We start from the raw sequence: 16007 nt of genomic DNA on the forward strand, positions 1-16007 counted from the left end.
AATTGACCGACTTTCAAAAAGCCGGGGTTTTCAGTCCGATTCCCATGCCTTATACCATAAAAACATATTCTAGCTACTTTTTTTTAGTAATTCACCCCTTGCATCCGTGTGCGTCGCCATTCGGACTAGACTAGTAAACGTCATATTTAAGCTGGGTTTATGCAGCTATTGCGGTTTGGAGTGCTACATAATCTCACTATAGAAAGTATTGTCTGTTCAGGACACCATTTTCATGTCCCAAACTCCCTTAGAACTACTAAAAACTGCCTAAGACTGATAGTCATTTAGTTGGATCACATATCCTCCACTCCTCACCCTACCCGAGATTTTTCATCAATTTCCGGGATCACCATGTGCAAAAATACAACTGGAAATGTATCATTCACTCACAGCCACATTATAAACATCACATTGTTCAAAGGAATCGAAACAATAATGCAAAGAAATAGATTGACTTGGCAAATACTACTTAAATCAGGTGGATTAAATGGTTGCTTTAGAGAAATCGGCATGTCTGTTCCCATGATCTTCCACGGCTTGTAAGAGGCTCGCCCGCTGTTCTTTGTCATCTGTTTTTAAAGCATCAAAAGTCGGTATTCAATTTTACCAAACGCTCTGCTACGTCAACACTACTCACAAATTTTGAGCAGTCACAAAATGCGGATTAGTATGCCATTCCGAAACTGAAAGACCCAACCAATCATGTTCCGACACGTATAGCATCAAATAGAAACCATGATTCCGACCCAATCAAAGCAACCATACTCATTGAGTCAGAGACAGGGTCAGAGATTAGACTCAGAGCTATACCTCTGCCAAATTGTTCAAGGATTGGCATTTGCTGCAATCATTTGCATCAACATAATGGTCATATAAAATTGCCAAGGCGCCTCCCAGCAAACACCCGATTTCCAGTTGACTTCCTGCGGAAAAGACGCAGGACGCCCAGTGTTACTTCCCTGGAGTGGATTTGTCGACTACTAGAGGCGTCCTGTATGCTTCCTCAGTTAGTCGTACATTTCCCATTGTGGACATGTCGTGACACCCCTCGGACGCATCTGACTTACTCTGGAGGAGACGCGACTCCCTATGGATGTGTCTGACTAACTTCGGCCTTGCCGCGACTCCCTATGGACTTCTTTGACCTGCTGTAGACGTGACGAGGCTCCCTACGTACATGTTCTCAAGAGCCATATGGAGCACTACTTGATCATCTGAATTTCATACCTCAAGACTGACAACATTGGATCCAACATCAGCTCAGGCAATGCGTATATTAGGTGGGTGGTAATGAAACTGGCAAAAAAGAAAGCACAGGATAATCACAGAAAAACAAAAGCAAATGCTAGGAAAACTGGAAACTAGTGACAACAAACACCCAACGTAAGAAAAAATCACTAGTATTTAAATGATACAAGGTGTCACAGTAATTCAAGGCACAGCAACTGCTTTGAGGAAGGAGCACTTAGAACTAATGACAAAGTTGAAGTAAAAAAGTATCAAATAAATAAAAGTGCCCAAGACACAGCAACTGCTGAGAAAACTCGAAGGTTTGCGCGGCCTCGGGATAAAAGAATAGTACCACAGGTCTATAACAAATAGCAAAAAACTTGAAATGAGCATGAACGAAAACAATGCACCGCTCGTTTGTTGGGCGCCTATTGCTCTTCAGCAATCATGAGTGGCTGCAACAATTCATTTCTTCTCGATGCTTGTGCCTGAAATATATACAGCAGTGTCAGCGGATTCTTCACGTTGTCTACTTCCACTTAAAGTAGATGTACTATGCTTTGGAAAGCGCTAAACATAGGTCACTATAGATGCGTATTACTTACACGTCTACATAAAACTAACTTACATCTACACCTGTTCGACGAAGACCTTTCTTAAACTACGCGAGTACTAATCAACTTCCACTAGAAATGATTTATTCATGACTTGGAAATCACTAACTTATACTTGATAGAAATTTATGTTAATACTAATTAAACTTGAGTACTCGCTAATTATACTTCAACTTCAGTTTGGATATAGATTTGACTCTGCTTCATTTGCAATTTGGTTTCGCTCTATTTCGTAAAATTGACTAGAGTTTTTTACATGCAATTTTCAATTCCTGAACAGTAATTTGGCCGAATAAAGCGGTTACCTGGTCTACGATTCAAGCAGAGTCGACTTTACCATGTTAATCGCTAGTTATGATTAGGAGAAAACCAATGACATTACTTCTACTTGAGTACCAACGATTACTATTTTGACACCATCTGGTTTTAATACGAGGTTAATTGATGCATACCTTCAACTTCTTCTTTACTTTTTCCGGGGCATGGCGCAACAGAGAATTTACGGCGGCTTCATATTCTGCTTGTGTTGCTGAAGAGTGGATTTTGCAGCAGGCAGCTGAAAAGAGATTATCGGTTAATCCATCGGTTCTCAATCTATTTTGACACGCGACCCCCCTTGGCGATGGTCTTAAAAATTGCATCCACTGACCACCATTGCATTTATCGTCATGTCAAAAAGAGCACATCATCTAACACAGCGGTGAGCAACCTTTTTGCTAATCATGGCCGCATTTCGATTACTTTTGCAGCCTAAGGCGCTTTTAAGGGCATAACCGCAATGAACGATCTGGACGCAAAATGGTCAACTGTCCATATCCATTCCCGGTGAACTCCGGACTCTTCTACTTTTCACAATGGCCTATTGTACGCACCGAAATTGCGAGTGGCAATGTTATCAGTAGTTGCCGGAACTGCATATTGTCACGCGGAGCGCGAAAACTATTCAGAGCCGCGAATGAATTGTTATTTCTTGACGACTCCCATTCCGGCACAGATTGAGAAGGGCGCTGTCGCATTGAAATCGAAAATTAAGTCTTGTTGAATTGCCCGGAGAGCGAAGAAAATTTCAAGATTACTTTAAATCTCTCGAAAATTCGGAAGTGAATTCGAAATTCCAATTTGCATGTCAACGGCAGCCGACACATACTAATTAAATTAGGCGTCGACAGCCGCACAAATTCTCTTCTACGTCCGCATGAGGCCGTACTGACGCAGGTTGCCCACCTCTGATCTAATAGTATACATAAGGTATATCTTACGCCCGACAGGTTTGAGGACCCTTGGTTTAATCGATATCCCAATTAGTTATGTATCGTTCACTCACAGTAAATCATTTTATACATGGACCGCTCGATCCATGCCTTCTTTTCACGGTTGAATCCCAGGTGGCAGTAATCTTGCCACACAGTGTCGGTTCCCACTCGGTAATATATTCTTCTAACTGTTTGATTCAAGTTTACCCCTCCAATTGAAGACATTGCCGATACCTAGAAAATTGAAGCAATCAGCATGTTTGAAGCGAAGTCACACTGTCAACAGTCGAGGTTAGGAAGCTACAACAGCTTGCAAAACAAAATTAAGGGACTAGAACAGCGGTTCTCAACCGGGGGTCCGCGAAGCATTTTCAGGGGGTCCGCGAAGCCTCAAAATAATTGATAAACTAATTTTGTTTTAAATTCAGAAAATCACGAGGCAGCTTCGCTTCATTACTAATAAAACTACAGAGCTCACATTAACAGAATGGCCATCTGAGATGAAATATGCTACACTGTGCAGACTCATGGTAATTGCCATTAGCCTACTGATACAAACATTTTGCTGTTTAGAAATGTTTTGTTGGGAATTGTGGAAAAAAAGTTGGATGAGTAAGGTCAATCACGGTGACTTCGAAATGTTTACAAAAATCGTTTCTCTCCTGTGATATACATAGCCTTTTTTTCCATGATAACTTCAAGATAGAATGCTGGATGGACAAGACCAGGCTTGACGGTATATATTCATTTAAAAATGCGTTTGTCAATTTTGGTGCCATATTTGTTGCGATTATACCCATATGCGTCGTCGGAAGCGTTATGTGCTATTATTACATTCGCCACCACATATATTTGTGCAAATGGATTTTCGGCACTCGTTCATATCAAATCGAAGGCGCAAATTTTCAAGACACGACCACATATATTTCAAGAAATGCAGTTGCAGAATTCGATTTGAAATAATAGAAGTCAACCCGAGCTCTACATGAATAGTATGATCTTATTTTCAAGAAAAGTCATTTTTTGACTATTTATCACAATTCTTCTCACAATTTCGTGTATGACTTCAATGTACTATTCTTTCTATGATACGTTAATTTTGGTTTCTCAGAATAATTCATTGGACAAAAGGAGGGAATTCTTGTATGGTATTCTTGGCTGGTACGCTGGAAAGCCTGTTTCTTCAAGGAGTTCTTGTACACTCCAAATAATGCTTCATGAAATGTCCATAGGACCATCAGATTTCATAAAAAAACAACTATTAACTAGCAAATTAAGAGTCTTACTCCGAATTCTATGATTCTCCCACGTAGAACACGCCTACGTCTAGTTTGGAGGCAAGTTTGATCGAGATTGAAGGTCTTTTGATACAATAATTTCTCTCCGCAGCTGAACCATATTTGCGCAAACTGAAAAGCCGAGAAATTGAACTTTTCAAATTGAAGACTGTATTTGTGAAAAATTAGGACAGGTACATATAATCTGATGATTTTGCATTGTCCAGCAATGCGTAAGGGAATAGACTACACTGCACCCACCCCTCCCCTCGAATTGGAAAATCAGTCATACACCCATGATTTTGAAACGAATGAATTAATCGATCTTTATGAAATTGGAATCATAAGGTCGCTTTAGAAAATGTCCTAACGTTGGGCAAAATCCGTCATTATTAACACGATTTGCAGTAGAAGCACAAATAGTCGACAAAATACTAATATTGCTTTCAGAATAGATTCATTGCAGTAAAATTTAGTAACTCGAAGACTTTTCGTGTGCCTATTCGGCTCAATATGAAGCATGATTAGATTATGGAAAGAGATCCAAACGAAAGCTAAATTGGCAAAGTGTGGCGTAACAATGCAATAATAAAACGGAACGCTAGGCAAATCAGCTGTACCGGTAATCATAATAAAGACACCACAGAAAATCAAATTATAATATACACGGACAATTAGCGGTAGCCTATATATTAATGGACAATTTTAAGATTGTATGGAAACTACTCCTGCCGGCATAAATAAGGATTGGTCAATTTTAGAGACAGAGACAGATGGGAAGCATATCTACATTTAGCAATCATTCCTGCGCCGTTAACTCTTGATAAGGCGCACACGAAAAGTGTAGGAGTTATAAATTCCACTGCGATCAATGTAGATCTGAAAGCAATATTGAAGTTTATTACCGCCACTCACATATTCAAATAATACGAATGTTCGATAGATAATCCGATGCTAGCTATACTAGACTTGCTCGTATGGCTTCATCTACATCCCAACTTTCAAGTAATTGCACCACAGTAGTTCCATTACTTTCAGTTATGAAACAGACCTATGTCAGTGTGTATCGAATAGATTGACGGGTAAGATAGTCGCCTATCCGAAGTACTTGAAGCGTAATAATCAAATCGGGATTTGACGAAACCGGACCAGGACGGGGCTCGTTCACTTTCGGACCAAACTGACTACAGCCTTACGGAGAAAATGTGTTTTTGGTCCGAAAGTGAACGAGCCCAGTAGGTCCGTCTTTTAGTAGGTAGTTTGCAGTATCATATTAAGTCGCCCATTCCTGCTTGTTTAGGCCTATTGCACAAATCAGAGATGACGATTTCACGATTTGAAGTAAAACTTGGTGGGGGTCCGCGGGGTCCGTGACGTTCCGAAAGGGGTCCGCGAAGATAAAAAGGTTGAGAACCACTGGACTAGAAGCTTATCAACTAGAGAGCCGGTCAAGAAGCTCAGAGTGGAATAAATTTGGCAACGTTTATAACTGGACCAAAGCTTGATAGCACCAACTTCTGCACGGATTTACGAGTAGAGTTTGCTAGGTGTTCCCTGTTCAGCTCCGGTCGTATTGGTTCATTATGTTTCATGAGCTGTTGCAGCTTCAACGCTAACACTAGTATGAGGTTAACCAAGTTTGAAATATAGTAAGAATTAAGTCATTGTGACGTAGTAATGACAAGTACAAGGAGTCGCAAACGGCAGTAAACAACGGTACACACCCACAAAATCAGCTGTAAAACAACCGAATGACAGAACACTAATGAAAGATTCCCGGCGCGTAGAGATGTTCCACCATGAACGTATTGTTTGCTGCAATATATACGTTCTGCACTCCGAAAAGTCCATATGCAAAAGGTTTTTGATGAAATCATATATGCCGTGTTGTCAATGATAGCGTACTTGGATTAAGAGAAATAAATAATGCGTCATAGTGTTGCAATGCCAATCCTTTCAAGTACGTCGGGATTGTTAAATATTATCCAAGTGTGTCACAAGCTGCAAAACTTCTCGACAACTACTGGTACACATTCCCTTACCATTTCAGACCTCCTTTTCTCCGCGTTCAATCGCTCATTCATGAATGATTCCAGATCCTCGCTATCTTGAAAGGGCTCGGAAAGAATCTCATCGATCCTTATTCGAGTTTGGTTATACGAACCAGAACCAGGACTTCTGCGTTCGTAATTTTCTACTTTCTGCCTGCATTGTAGCAGAAGTGTTTCATTACTCTTCATTTGCCGACGTAGACTGTCGACGTCTACACGTAAGCCATCAATGTTTCGAGAAACACCATGGATGTCTTCACGAATGAAATCCAGTTGCTTGAATAGATTTTCTGTCTTGGTGGCATCACGACTCGAGCTGAGACCCATATCGTAATCTGAAAAAATCAAATTGTGTCATACGCTATATAACCAGTCTTATGCATATCAACTTGGTGAATCATAACAACTTACCACTTAACCTACTACTTTCAGATACATCATTTAGACCAGGGGTCACCAACACGCGGCCCGCGGGCCGCATGCGGCCCACGAGGTCATATTTTGCGGCCCGCGACTTGATTTGAGATTTCGGAAGAAAGCTAAGAAAACATTTTGTTTAAATTGACCTGCAATGGCCGAAATACTGCCAAGACCGAGACGCTTAGAAAACGGCTTAGGGCAGTGGTTCTGAAACTGTGGGGCGTGTCGCCTTGTGGGGGCGTGAAGGCATATGAAGGGGGTGCGGAGCTGCAGTCAACTGAAAATTTGTTCGCGCTCCGCGCGATTTGCCTAGAGTTCATAGTGATAGTTATTGCTCTGTGTGTAGTCCAAAATTCATATTATAGAATTATGTCATCAACATTCATAACCATACATACCATTAAACTATCCGTTCGGATTGCTAGCTCTATGGATGTATTTTGTGATGTGACAATAAGGGGGGACGACAATTTTCAGTATCATAAAGCGGGACATGTCTAAAAAGGTTTCAGAACCACTGGCTTAGGGCTTCATCACAAGATCAAGCTTTACGTGAAGATGGTCTTTCATCTATAGTAGCGTATATCGCTAGCCCCAAAAAGCGTTTCAAGGTATCGTGCACAGCTCAGAGCTCAAAATAAAATGAAATTGATGACGGTGATATTCTGTTATATTTTTATTACTTTAATAAAATGTTACTTCTTTTGTGATCACTATGCTCATCGACTGTGTTAGGTAGCACAGCGTTGTACTGACATAGAGTTTTAAAACGTGGTTGCCTACTCTATATCGATATTGAATTCATGCGGCCCGCGGCCGCTACGAAATTTGAAAAGTGGCCCGCGACCCGTTTTGAGTTGGTGACCCCTGATTTAGACATACATGTGACTGGTTTTCTGTATTGGGATAGCCAAGAAGACATATCACTTGCGTTCATTTGGAGCATAAAATCAATATGAACAGCTGCAATAATCAGAAAAGACGGATCCCAACCTCGACCAGAGATTTTCTCTTTGTGTCTAGCTTGACATGAAGTTTTCTGTGCTCTAATCTTTTTCACACGAGGAGATGGCTCAAAGTTGCGCAAATCTTCATCAGCTGAGCGTTTAGGTCCTTTGTTCGCATCTTCCTCTGCAATGAATTGAAATACCTCAATTGCGTTGAATCATATATAGCTTGTACGCAAGTATGATGTTCAATGGAAATTAAATCGACTCGTCATTTCAATTCTTTATGAAATTGTTAAAATACAATCTGGAAGTAGTAGGAATATGATCATGTTCATTGTTTTGTTGCAATGTAGTAATTACAGCTAATGACATCTAATGTCCACGCCAATGTGATTACACTCTTCCCAACATAGAGTTGCGAAGGTACGATGTGACAAGTGATTGAACTAATAGAAGATTGACATTTACTTCAACAACATCCAAACAACTGTAATAGTTAGAGAAGGATGCCAACCTTCGCCAGAACTCATTAGTTTTTCAACTGTGACCCCACGGTTAGGTTTCTTTCTGCTGGTCTGTTTCCGACGAGGTGCCGCAAGGTGATCTAAATCTTTACCAGCATAGCCTTTCGGTACTGTGTTGGTATCTACATCTGTAATAACACCAGAGTGTCAGTTGAACAGTTGTTGTACAAAATTTCAGATCACAAATTTTCATAATACACAAATGAAGTCTGACTCGTGACACTAATTCGGATTATTTTGTTCTAGTCACCAGAATCAGAACTCTGTTCCACAAATCGCGCAGGCGCTTTAACTCTTCGTTTTGTGCCGATATCCGAGTCTGTGTCCACATTACTTGTATACAGAGCTTCTTGCACTTTCGAATCGGCCTTTTCCCACGAGTCTGGAAAATACTGCGCCTACCAATCCATTCCTGGCACTTTGATAGTAGAACATACCTGTTCTATATAGTATTCTTATACAATGTTTCGACCAATTTTCTGGTGGCTGATTAGGCGGAACTCCATTTCGAGCTTTAGATCGGGGATTGCTTGTCGGCCAAAAACATTGCTGTTCTCCCTTAATTGTCATTAAGAGATGCAATTACCAATGAGATAGTTCATAACAGCAAACTTACATGATCTGACAGCATTATCCACGAATGATGAACGATAGCCGCAGCTCTCTCGGAAGTGAAAACTACTACAAAATATTTTTTCTGGTACTATCCATATGTAGACTCCTAAAAAAAACATGATTTACACAGGTATGCCTCTTCCCTGTTCACGGAAAATAGGTCAGTCAAATAGTGATATAAATATTCACAACCTATAATTGCAACCAATCTTTAGGCACAGATTGAACACACACATTCAATAGAAAAATTCATGCGCAATGCTTAAAAACACAATCTTACTATTTCCAAGTTCGAGCAAAATAGCCCTGGATGCTAAAAGACTTGACGGGATGCGTTTGATTGTTGCCACATGGAAACTGGTTGTATAGGCACCAATCAAGTTTGACGTACAAGGTGACTGGAATAGGGGAAATTTTGAAGTAAAGACACGACATTTTAGTTCTGGGGCAACAGAATCAACAGGAATTTCCAAAATTTCGCACAAATCTCCATTTTCAAGTACGTAAGCATTGTTAGGCCTTTCTGATGTCAAGTTCTTCAGTGATTGTTTATCATTTACAAAAGGGATGGTTACGGATTCTTTGTGACGTTTCACATTTTGCGATAGCGGGTTTTTACCGGATCTTACATGCTTCAATATATGTTGCATGTAATTTTCAAAACGAAAAGCAAAACATTTATCCAGTCCGCCGAATACAATAGCATCTTTCGACAAATGCATTAACATGTGTACATTATATACAGGGAACATTTCACCATCCAGTTCTGAACATTTCTTCACGAAAGAAGTCAGAAGTTTATGGGCGAATTCCGCCAATTGCTCGGTTTCATGTTTAGACACAAGAATACAAATTGCAACATTCAACGTCAAAAAGTGTTCATAAAGATCTTCACGCAAGATCCCACTAAGGACAATTTTGCCTGTATACAAAAGGAATTGGCGTAACTCGGTAGCCTTCCAGCGGTCAACTTCCACCAGACTCCTTGGCTTTCTCGCAAAAATTTTTGGAAGGTGTGTTTTCAATGCTAGTAATCGCTCACTAATGATTTGAACCTGGTGAGCAGATAGCGACGGTCTTTTAAAAGGCACATGTTTAGTGGTGGTTTTCTCACCACGAATCCACCGCAGAAGTAATCGTTTCATTACACCAAGGCACACGCAATGCATATAGTCGACCATAAATAAATTGACCATGTCTGCTCGCAATTCACAGAAAGGTGAATAGCCACGATGGTGGTCAGGGTCAGTTTGCTCTCGGAAAGATGAATCTGTTCTCAGAGGAAGCGCTGTGCTGTCAGCAAATGTCATTCTGCGATGCAAAGACTTGCTTCTAATAACACACCGATCACAGCTCGAATAGCCTGTATGGTTTTTAATAGCTTTTGCCATTGATTTTGCAGGGGCGTCGCACACAATACATGACAAAATGATGGAATATGGTTTTTCACCAATCAATAAGCCATTTTGCATGAGAATTTTCAATTCACCCACCGTTTCCTCAAGAAATTTTAGGTCTTGAGGTTTTGATGAACCACAAGTTAGTGCTATGGGAAACACTATTTCAGGTTCAAGATTAATTATGCTACCAAGCACAGGCCAGAGAGTAACTCTAGAGCTCTTAAAAAGTGGTAGGCCATCGATGTTCAGGGACAAATGTAGCTCATTTGTTGTTTGTAATATTTCTTCAGAGTAACATCGCAGTGCATTTTTCAATTCTGCAGCTATACCTAGATAATGATAACCCATGGATGATATATGCTTCAAATCCACATGTCGTCTTGTTTGCTGCAACGATCTTGCAGTCTTGAGCAAGTCATGTCCAAATTTTCTAAGGATATTTAGTAAATAGTCTGTCGTTGCTTGTGGAACATTGCAAGATGAGGCCCACTGCGCCAAATACGACTTTAATAATTGCGTGTTTTCTTCATCTAGAAGGGCACTGGTGGTGTCACCAGTATAGCAAAAATTGTCGTTCTGTACGAGCTCAGGATACATATCATCTACGTCATCCGTACACGATACGAAGACGTGCTAGAATCACAGTCACTTTCATCGTCAGGTAATGGTGAGGCTTCGGCAGCATTGAAATCGTGTTCAAATAGCGAGCTCCCTTGCTCTAAAGACGATGGCAGTACACTACCTGCATCCTGCGAACTGACGACAGCAGCCTCGCACAATCTACGGCGCAAACGTTTCCTTCTAATCCATTCCCTCTGATATTCCAGTCGATCCGCCATTACCATTACCGTAAACACGTATGCTCAAGATCAACCATGAACCATGTGCGACCGATTACGTCACCGGACAGAAGAAAGAAGATTGTGTTGCAATAGTGTTTTGGTTGATTGAATTTCTCAAGATCGTACCGATCTTACTGATCGCACAGAAGATTCACATCATCATTAAATTACAGAGGATGAGATACTCTATAATAAAATGGTGTGGTTCCAAAGACATCATACATTATTATATCAGACCTCGCTTTAACAGATTGCGGCCACGATGATCTATAACCGGGCTTGTGAAGTTCTGTGAGATGGAAAAAGTCATTTCCATATTGATATTGCTCTCAAGGTTCCATTCCAGGGGATTTCACGTGTATCATGAGCTAGTGCATTCAGAAAACTTTTATTTCGCATTGATTCCACATTAGAAAAAAATCAATCAGGCGATATCCTAATAGGGATATCCTGACCAACTCCTATGTGTATGGCATCCAGATACCGCATCATGATGACATCCACTGGAGTCGTCATTGGTGACAGGCACAGGAGCATTCTTAAAGTTACTTCCTCTGGTAGTCACCTGGAGTTACATAATTGGACGTCAATTTGTGACTTACTGAGCAAGTCCTCAGCCACTAAAAATAGGACGTGGGACGACTGGGAATAATTATGGACGTACCCGTAAGTCCGTGGGAGATCGGGTGTTTGCTGGGCTGTTACACATTCTTTGTAGTCATCTCGTATCAAGACTTCTTTCTGCTTTCCATTATATGGCTTAATCAGTGGAATTATTTCTTGCTTTGCCTCTTCAGCTTTCATCGCCAACAAGCTGCCTTCATCAAACTGAAGTGTTTTAGACCTTCGTAATTGATCAATATCTTTCCACTTATTGGAAGGTCATAAAATCTGTGTTTTCAGGGCCTGTGGTCGCCTATCCAAACACACACTTCACTTCCATACCTCCCGGATGACTAGTTGATGAATATGATGGCGACAAGCACTGTAGAAAACTTTCCTGTTTATCAATTCTTCAAGTAACAGAACCGCACCTACGTTTTTTCCATTGTTTGAGGATGTTGTATCAAACACAAGAGTTCTGACATTTTTGTTAAATGATAAAGTTCCAGCGGTTCAAATGACGGATCAGCCAGTGCTTTTCCTGTAGCACTCTCCAGAGTTCGAATGCCAAGAAGTTTGCCCTTCACAAATGCGTTGGAATACGTAGACGATTCCAGCACGGCCAAGGCCTCAAATTGCTGTCCTAAACGACTCCTAGTGAACTTTCCATCACAGTGGTGGATAGTTTGCTATTTTTTCAAAAATTGACTCAGAACTTTTAAAACGATTTGCAATGCGTCGTCGACGTGTTCCAGATCTCGAAAGATGAAATTCATTAGGGTCACCATCGCAAGCTTTAATCAGTGCTGCAGTTACCATGGTAGCAGCAATATCGCTGACTTTCAAGCGATCAAAAACCTCGCATAGGTCTTTGTCGTTGAATAGGTTTACAGGCGCTTTTAGAGTCACAAATTTAAAGGAATGACCCGATGTCGATAGCACCAATTTGAAATCACTGCTGTGGGAAGTGTCAGCTACCTGCGAATATATAGATGAGCTCTCTGTAAATTCGCTTTCGCTACTTGATGCTGGTGCACTCTCTCGCACTCATGGTCGGTCTTTTTGTTGCATGGTTTTCACTTTCAACACTGTATCTTTGCCACCAATCGTTGCTAATCACAGACCCCTTTGATCCTGATAAAATGTTATGTATTCACGTTTGTTATCGCCGGAAAGAAGTGTACTTGCTTCAATTGTCGATCCTATGCCCATAGCTTACTCGGCTTGGCTTCAAAGTCGCTTTGTTTTCTTGATACATGTTGCTGTCCTGCAGATTCCTTTAGTGACAGCCATTTGTTTTCTGTTTTCATACTGTCTATAATCTTTCAATGGCATTGACTTGTGTGATGATCTTTGTGGCAGCCAGGAACCAAAAACCTATTACTTCTTCTCCTACGCCCTGGATGGGTAACTTTACTGGTTCATTTTTCGCATATGAATGCTCTTTTAGGTGTAACATATGCTGCATAACTTTCATAAGAGTAGGCATCTTCGATCCCGTAATGTTTCCTCAGATGGCCGAACTAGGAAATGTTGTGTCTGCGACCGTAATCTTCTAGTTTTCTTTGATACTATTGAAATAGATGACAATTGACTTTCTTGATGGTCTTTATGCTAGCCAGTAACCAAAAACCGTTTACCTAATCTACTGCGCCCTGGTTCATATTTCGCAGATGAATGCCGTCACGTGTGGCACACACTGCTGCAGAACTTGCCCCAGAGTAGGCAGCTTCAATAGGCTACCATAATGGCTTCCTCAGATGATGTGTCTGCGATCGTTCTCTTCTAGATTTTTTTGATAGGATACTATTGCAATAGATGCCAGCTTTCTTTTTTCCCAGACATTGCGCAATAAAGCTAATCCTAGAAAAATAAATATACACCAACTCAGTCAATCAACAAAGAATAGTTGGAAACATTTCAGTTCTCTTGGGTCAAACACATACTGCACAACTTGCGCAAGAATAGCGGGATTAGATCCAGTTATTGATTCTGGAAGATAATTATTCCTAAATTGGAAATACTCCCACCAGCATATTGCTATCTTAGGCAGAGTTGGATCAATTGTAATTTGTAATTGAGCTGAATGTAATTATTACATTTTTCAATATAATTGTAATGTAATTGTAATTGATGAAGCATTTTTATTTTGTGTAATTGTAATTGTAATTGTAATTTGACAAAAATTTTGCCCAATTAGGCCTTCATTACATTAAATTGCTATTGAGACCTGACAAGCACAACATAAAATAATTGACTTATAATGCATTCTCTTTAAATGTCGACAAAGAATTTGGTGGATCCATTCGCGGAAGCCCTTGACTGCGCCCTTGCGGGCGAAGTTTTTTTATTTTTACCGCTATGCTGGCCTCGGCTGCCATTGTATACAATTATTAGATTTGAACAGCTTCTTTGTGGTACAGAACTTCAATATACAATTGAATAGTATATTCATATTGAAATGAACCCGGATATTTTCGGCTGACACTCGTCAGGGGTAATCGTCAGCAACTAGTAGAGAATTCGAAAGAACAGCGTATATCAACAATCGTGACGTCATATTTTGTGTTACGATTGTTGATATACGCTGTTCTTTCGAATTCTCTACTATAGTTGCTGACGATTGATCTGTAGCAGACCTCCGTCTGTAGTTGATCACACACGATTCAACAACTGCTGCAGAGCTTTTATTATACGTCTGTCCGCCGAAGCGGCCAGAGGCAAAAGAGGAAGTGAAAGCACGATGCGATAATACTACAACTGACGTAAGGGGCAGTATAGAGCACGGCTGCCACACTATTCCCCATCAAACTTGAGAAGTGCCTATAAAAGCACTCTCACAAACTACAATAAAAAAAAAACAGCAACATCAAAACCGACAAGTTCAAAATCACCAACAAAATCGCAAACATCCGCATGACCGCATCACATTAGCAGAACACTAACCCTAAACTAACATCAGTGAACAATTCCCTAAACTAAAACCATAACAACGCCGCGCCACATCAACGGGAGAGTCACATGCTCCACCCCCTCTTCATGACATCGGACCGGGAGAGTCACAAGCTCCATCCCCTCCACGCGCGCTCACATCAGTTCCGCCAGTGAAACAGTAATTACGAAGTGAAGCCATCAGTCAAGTCTTCAAACTTCTCATATCGATGCAAAACTGCTTCTTCAATCGGTTCAAATAGCCAATGCCGTAATCGAATTTCCGCCAACTTTCAACATACCGTTACTGTCCAGGAATCTTCAGACTTGCAGCCAAATTAATGAAGTAACGTTTTTAGCGAGCTCGCCATTGTAGCAGACCTCCGTCTGTAGTTGATCACACACGATTCAACAACTGCTGCAGAGCTTTTATTATACGTCTGTCCGCCGAAGCGGCCAGAGGCAAAAGAGGAAGTGAAAGCACGATGCGACAATACTACAACTGACGTAAGGGGCAGTATAGAGCACGGCTGCCACAGGTAAGGTCACACTGTAGGACCTCCATAAATCCACTAACTCCGGCTTTCGTTAAGCCTATAGCGATCAGAACACAGTTCCTCAGTGAGGTATTCCAAGGGATTATCAAAATCTGTAATGTACTTCTGTACTTGCTGCAGCCTGTTTCCATCCTCTTGCATGTAGTATTCTAACATATCTATGTCAATATCCATTTTATCTGAAAGGAATCAAACACGTGCCGTATACCTGTCTGTCGATATGAAATCGGTGCCTCGTGCACACCAAAGATCCTACTAATTGTACAAGCGGTGTGATACTGCACACCAAATACATTAAGCTAAACATGTCGAGTAAGACTCAGAACTGAGCAAAGCTCGACAATGTCTTTGAATATGAAGCCTCTACTCCAATGGAGTTCAACGAAGCCTTTACTCCGTTGAGCAAGACTTGAGTTTGAGGCCTCGCTGTATACGGGCCTTAGTCAGTAATTCGAAATCTAATTTTCCCTTCTTAATTATGCCTGGTTTATGAAAACGTCTTCTCTTTATTTATCAATATATATTAATATATACCAAAACCTATCTACGAATATACAAACCAAAATATTTCAAGGAAACCTCAGCTGGATTCAATATTGAAACCAATTGATAACCTGAATAATAAGAGTGAATATCATGACTTCTTTTGCTCCTTAAATATACTCCTGATATTGATGCGTTGATACTGTATCACTAAATAACCTGTTCTGATTGCCCTTTATCCTATCCGCACCAAACAT

General features: G+C 40.7%; 2 protein-coding genes across 3 annotated transcripts; both read right to left on the reverse strand.

Annotated features, from left to right (window-relative positions):
* Positions 1 to 1259: 1259 nt before the first annotated feature.
* LOC145435774 (uncharacterized) lies at positions 1260 to 9089 on the reverse strand. Of its 2 annotated transcripts, XM_080313049.1 has the most exons (9): positions 8936 to 9089; positions 8757 to 8877; positions 8570 to 8701; positions 8310 to 8447; positions 7839 to 7976; positions 6417 to 6760; positions 3169 to 3331; positions 2297 to 2400; positions 1260 to 1718 (listed from the first exon to the last, which is right to left on the reverse strand). In XM_080313049.1, the coding sequence occupies exons 1-9, from the start codon at positions 8948 to 8950 to the stop codon at positions 1659 to 1661; spliced, it is 1215 nt and encodes a 404-aa protein (XP_080169175.1). In that variant the 5' UTR covers positions 8951 to 9089; the 3' UTR covers positions 1260 to 1658. The 2 variants fall into 2 exon arrangements, with proteins under 2 accessions (XP_080169175.1, XP_080169176.1); XM_080313050.1 differs by lacking the exon at positions 8310 to 8447.
* LOC145435773 (uncharacterized) lies at positions 9042 to 11177 on the reverse strand. Its single transcript, XM_080313047.1, has one exon. It carries the CDS (start codon positions 10929 to 10931, stop codon positions 9171 to 9173), a length of 1761 nt encoding a protein of 586 aa, XP_080169173.1. The 5' UTR covers positions 10932 to 11177; the 3' UTR covers positions 9042 to 9170.
* Between the last annotated feature and the right edge of the window lie 4830 nt (positions 11178 to 16007).

Source organism: Botryllus schlosseri, chromosome 3 (genome assembly GCF_051294905.1).
Source record: "Botryllus schlosseri isolate E-star chromosome 3, Bs_hap1, whole genome shotgun sequence".
Lineage (NCBI taxonomy): Eukaryota > Metazoa > Chordata > Ascidiacea > Stolidobranchia > Styelidae > Botryllus > Botryllus schlosseri.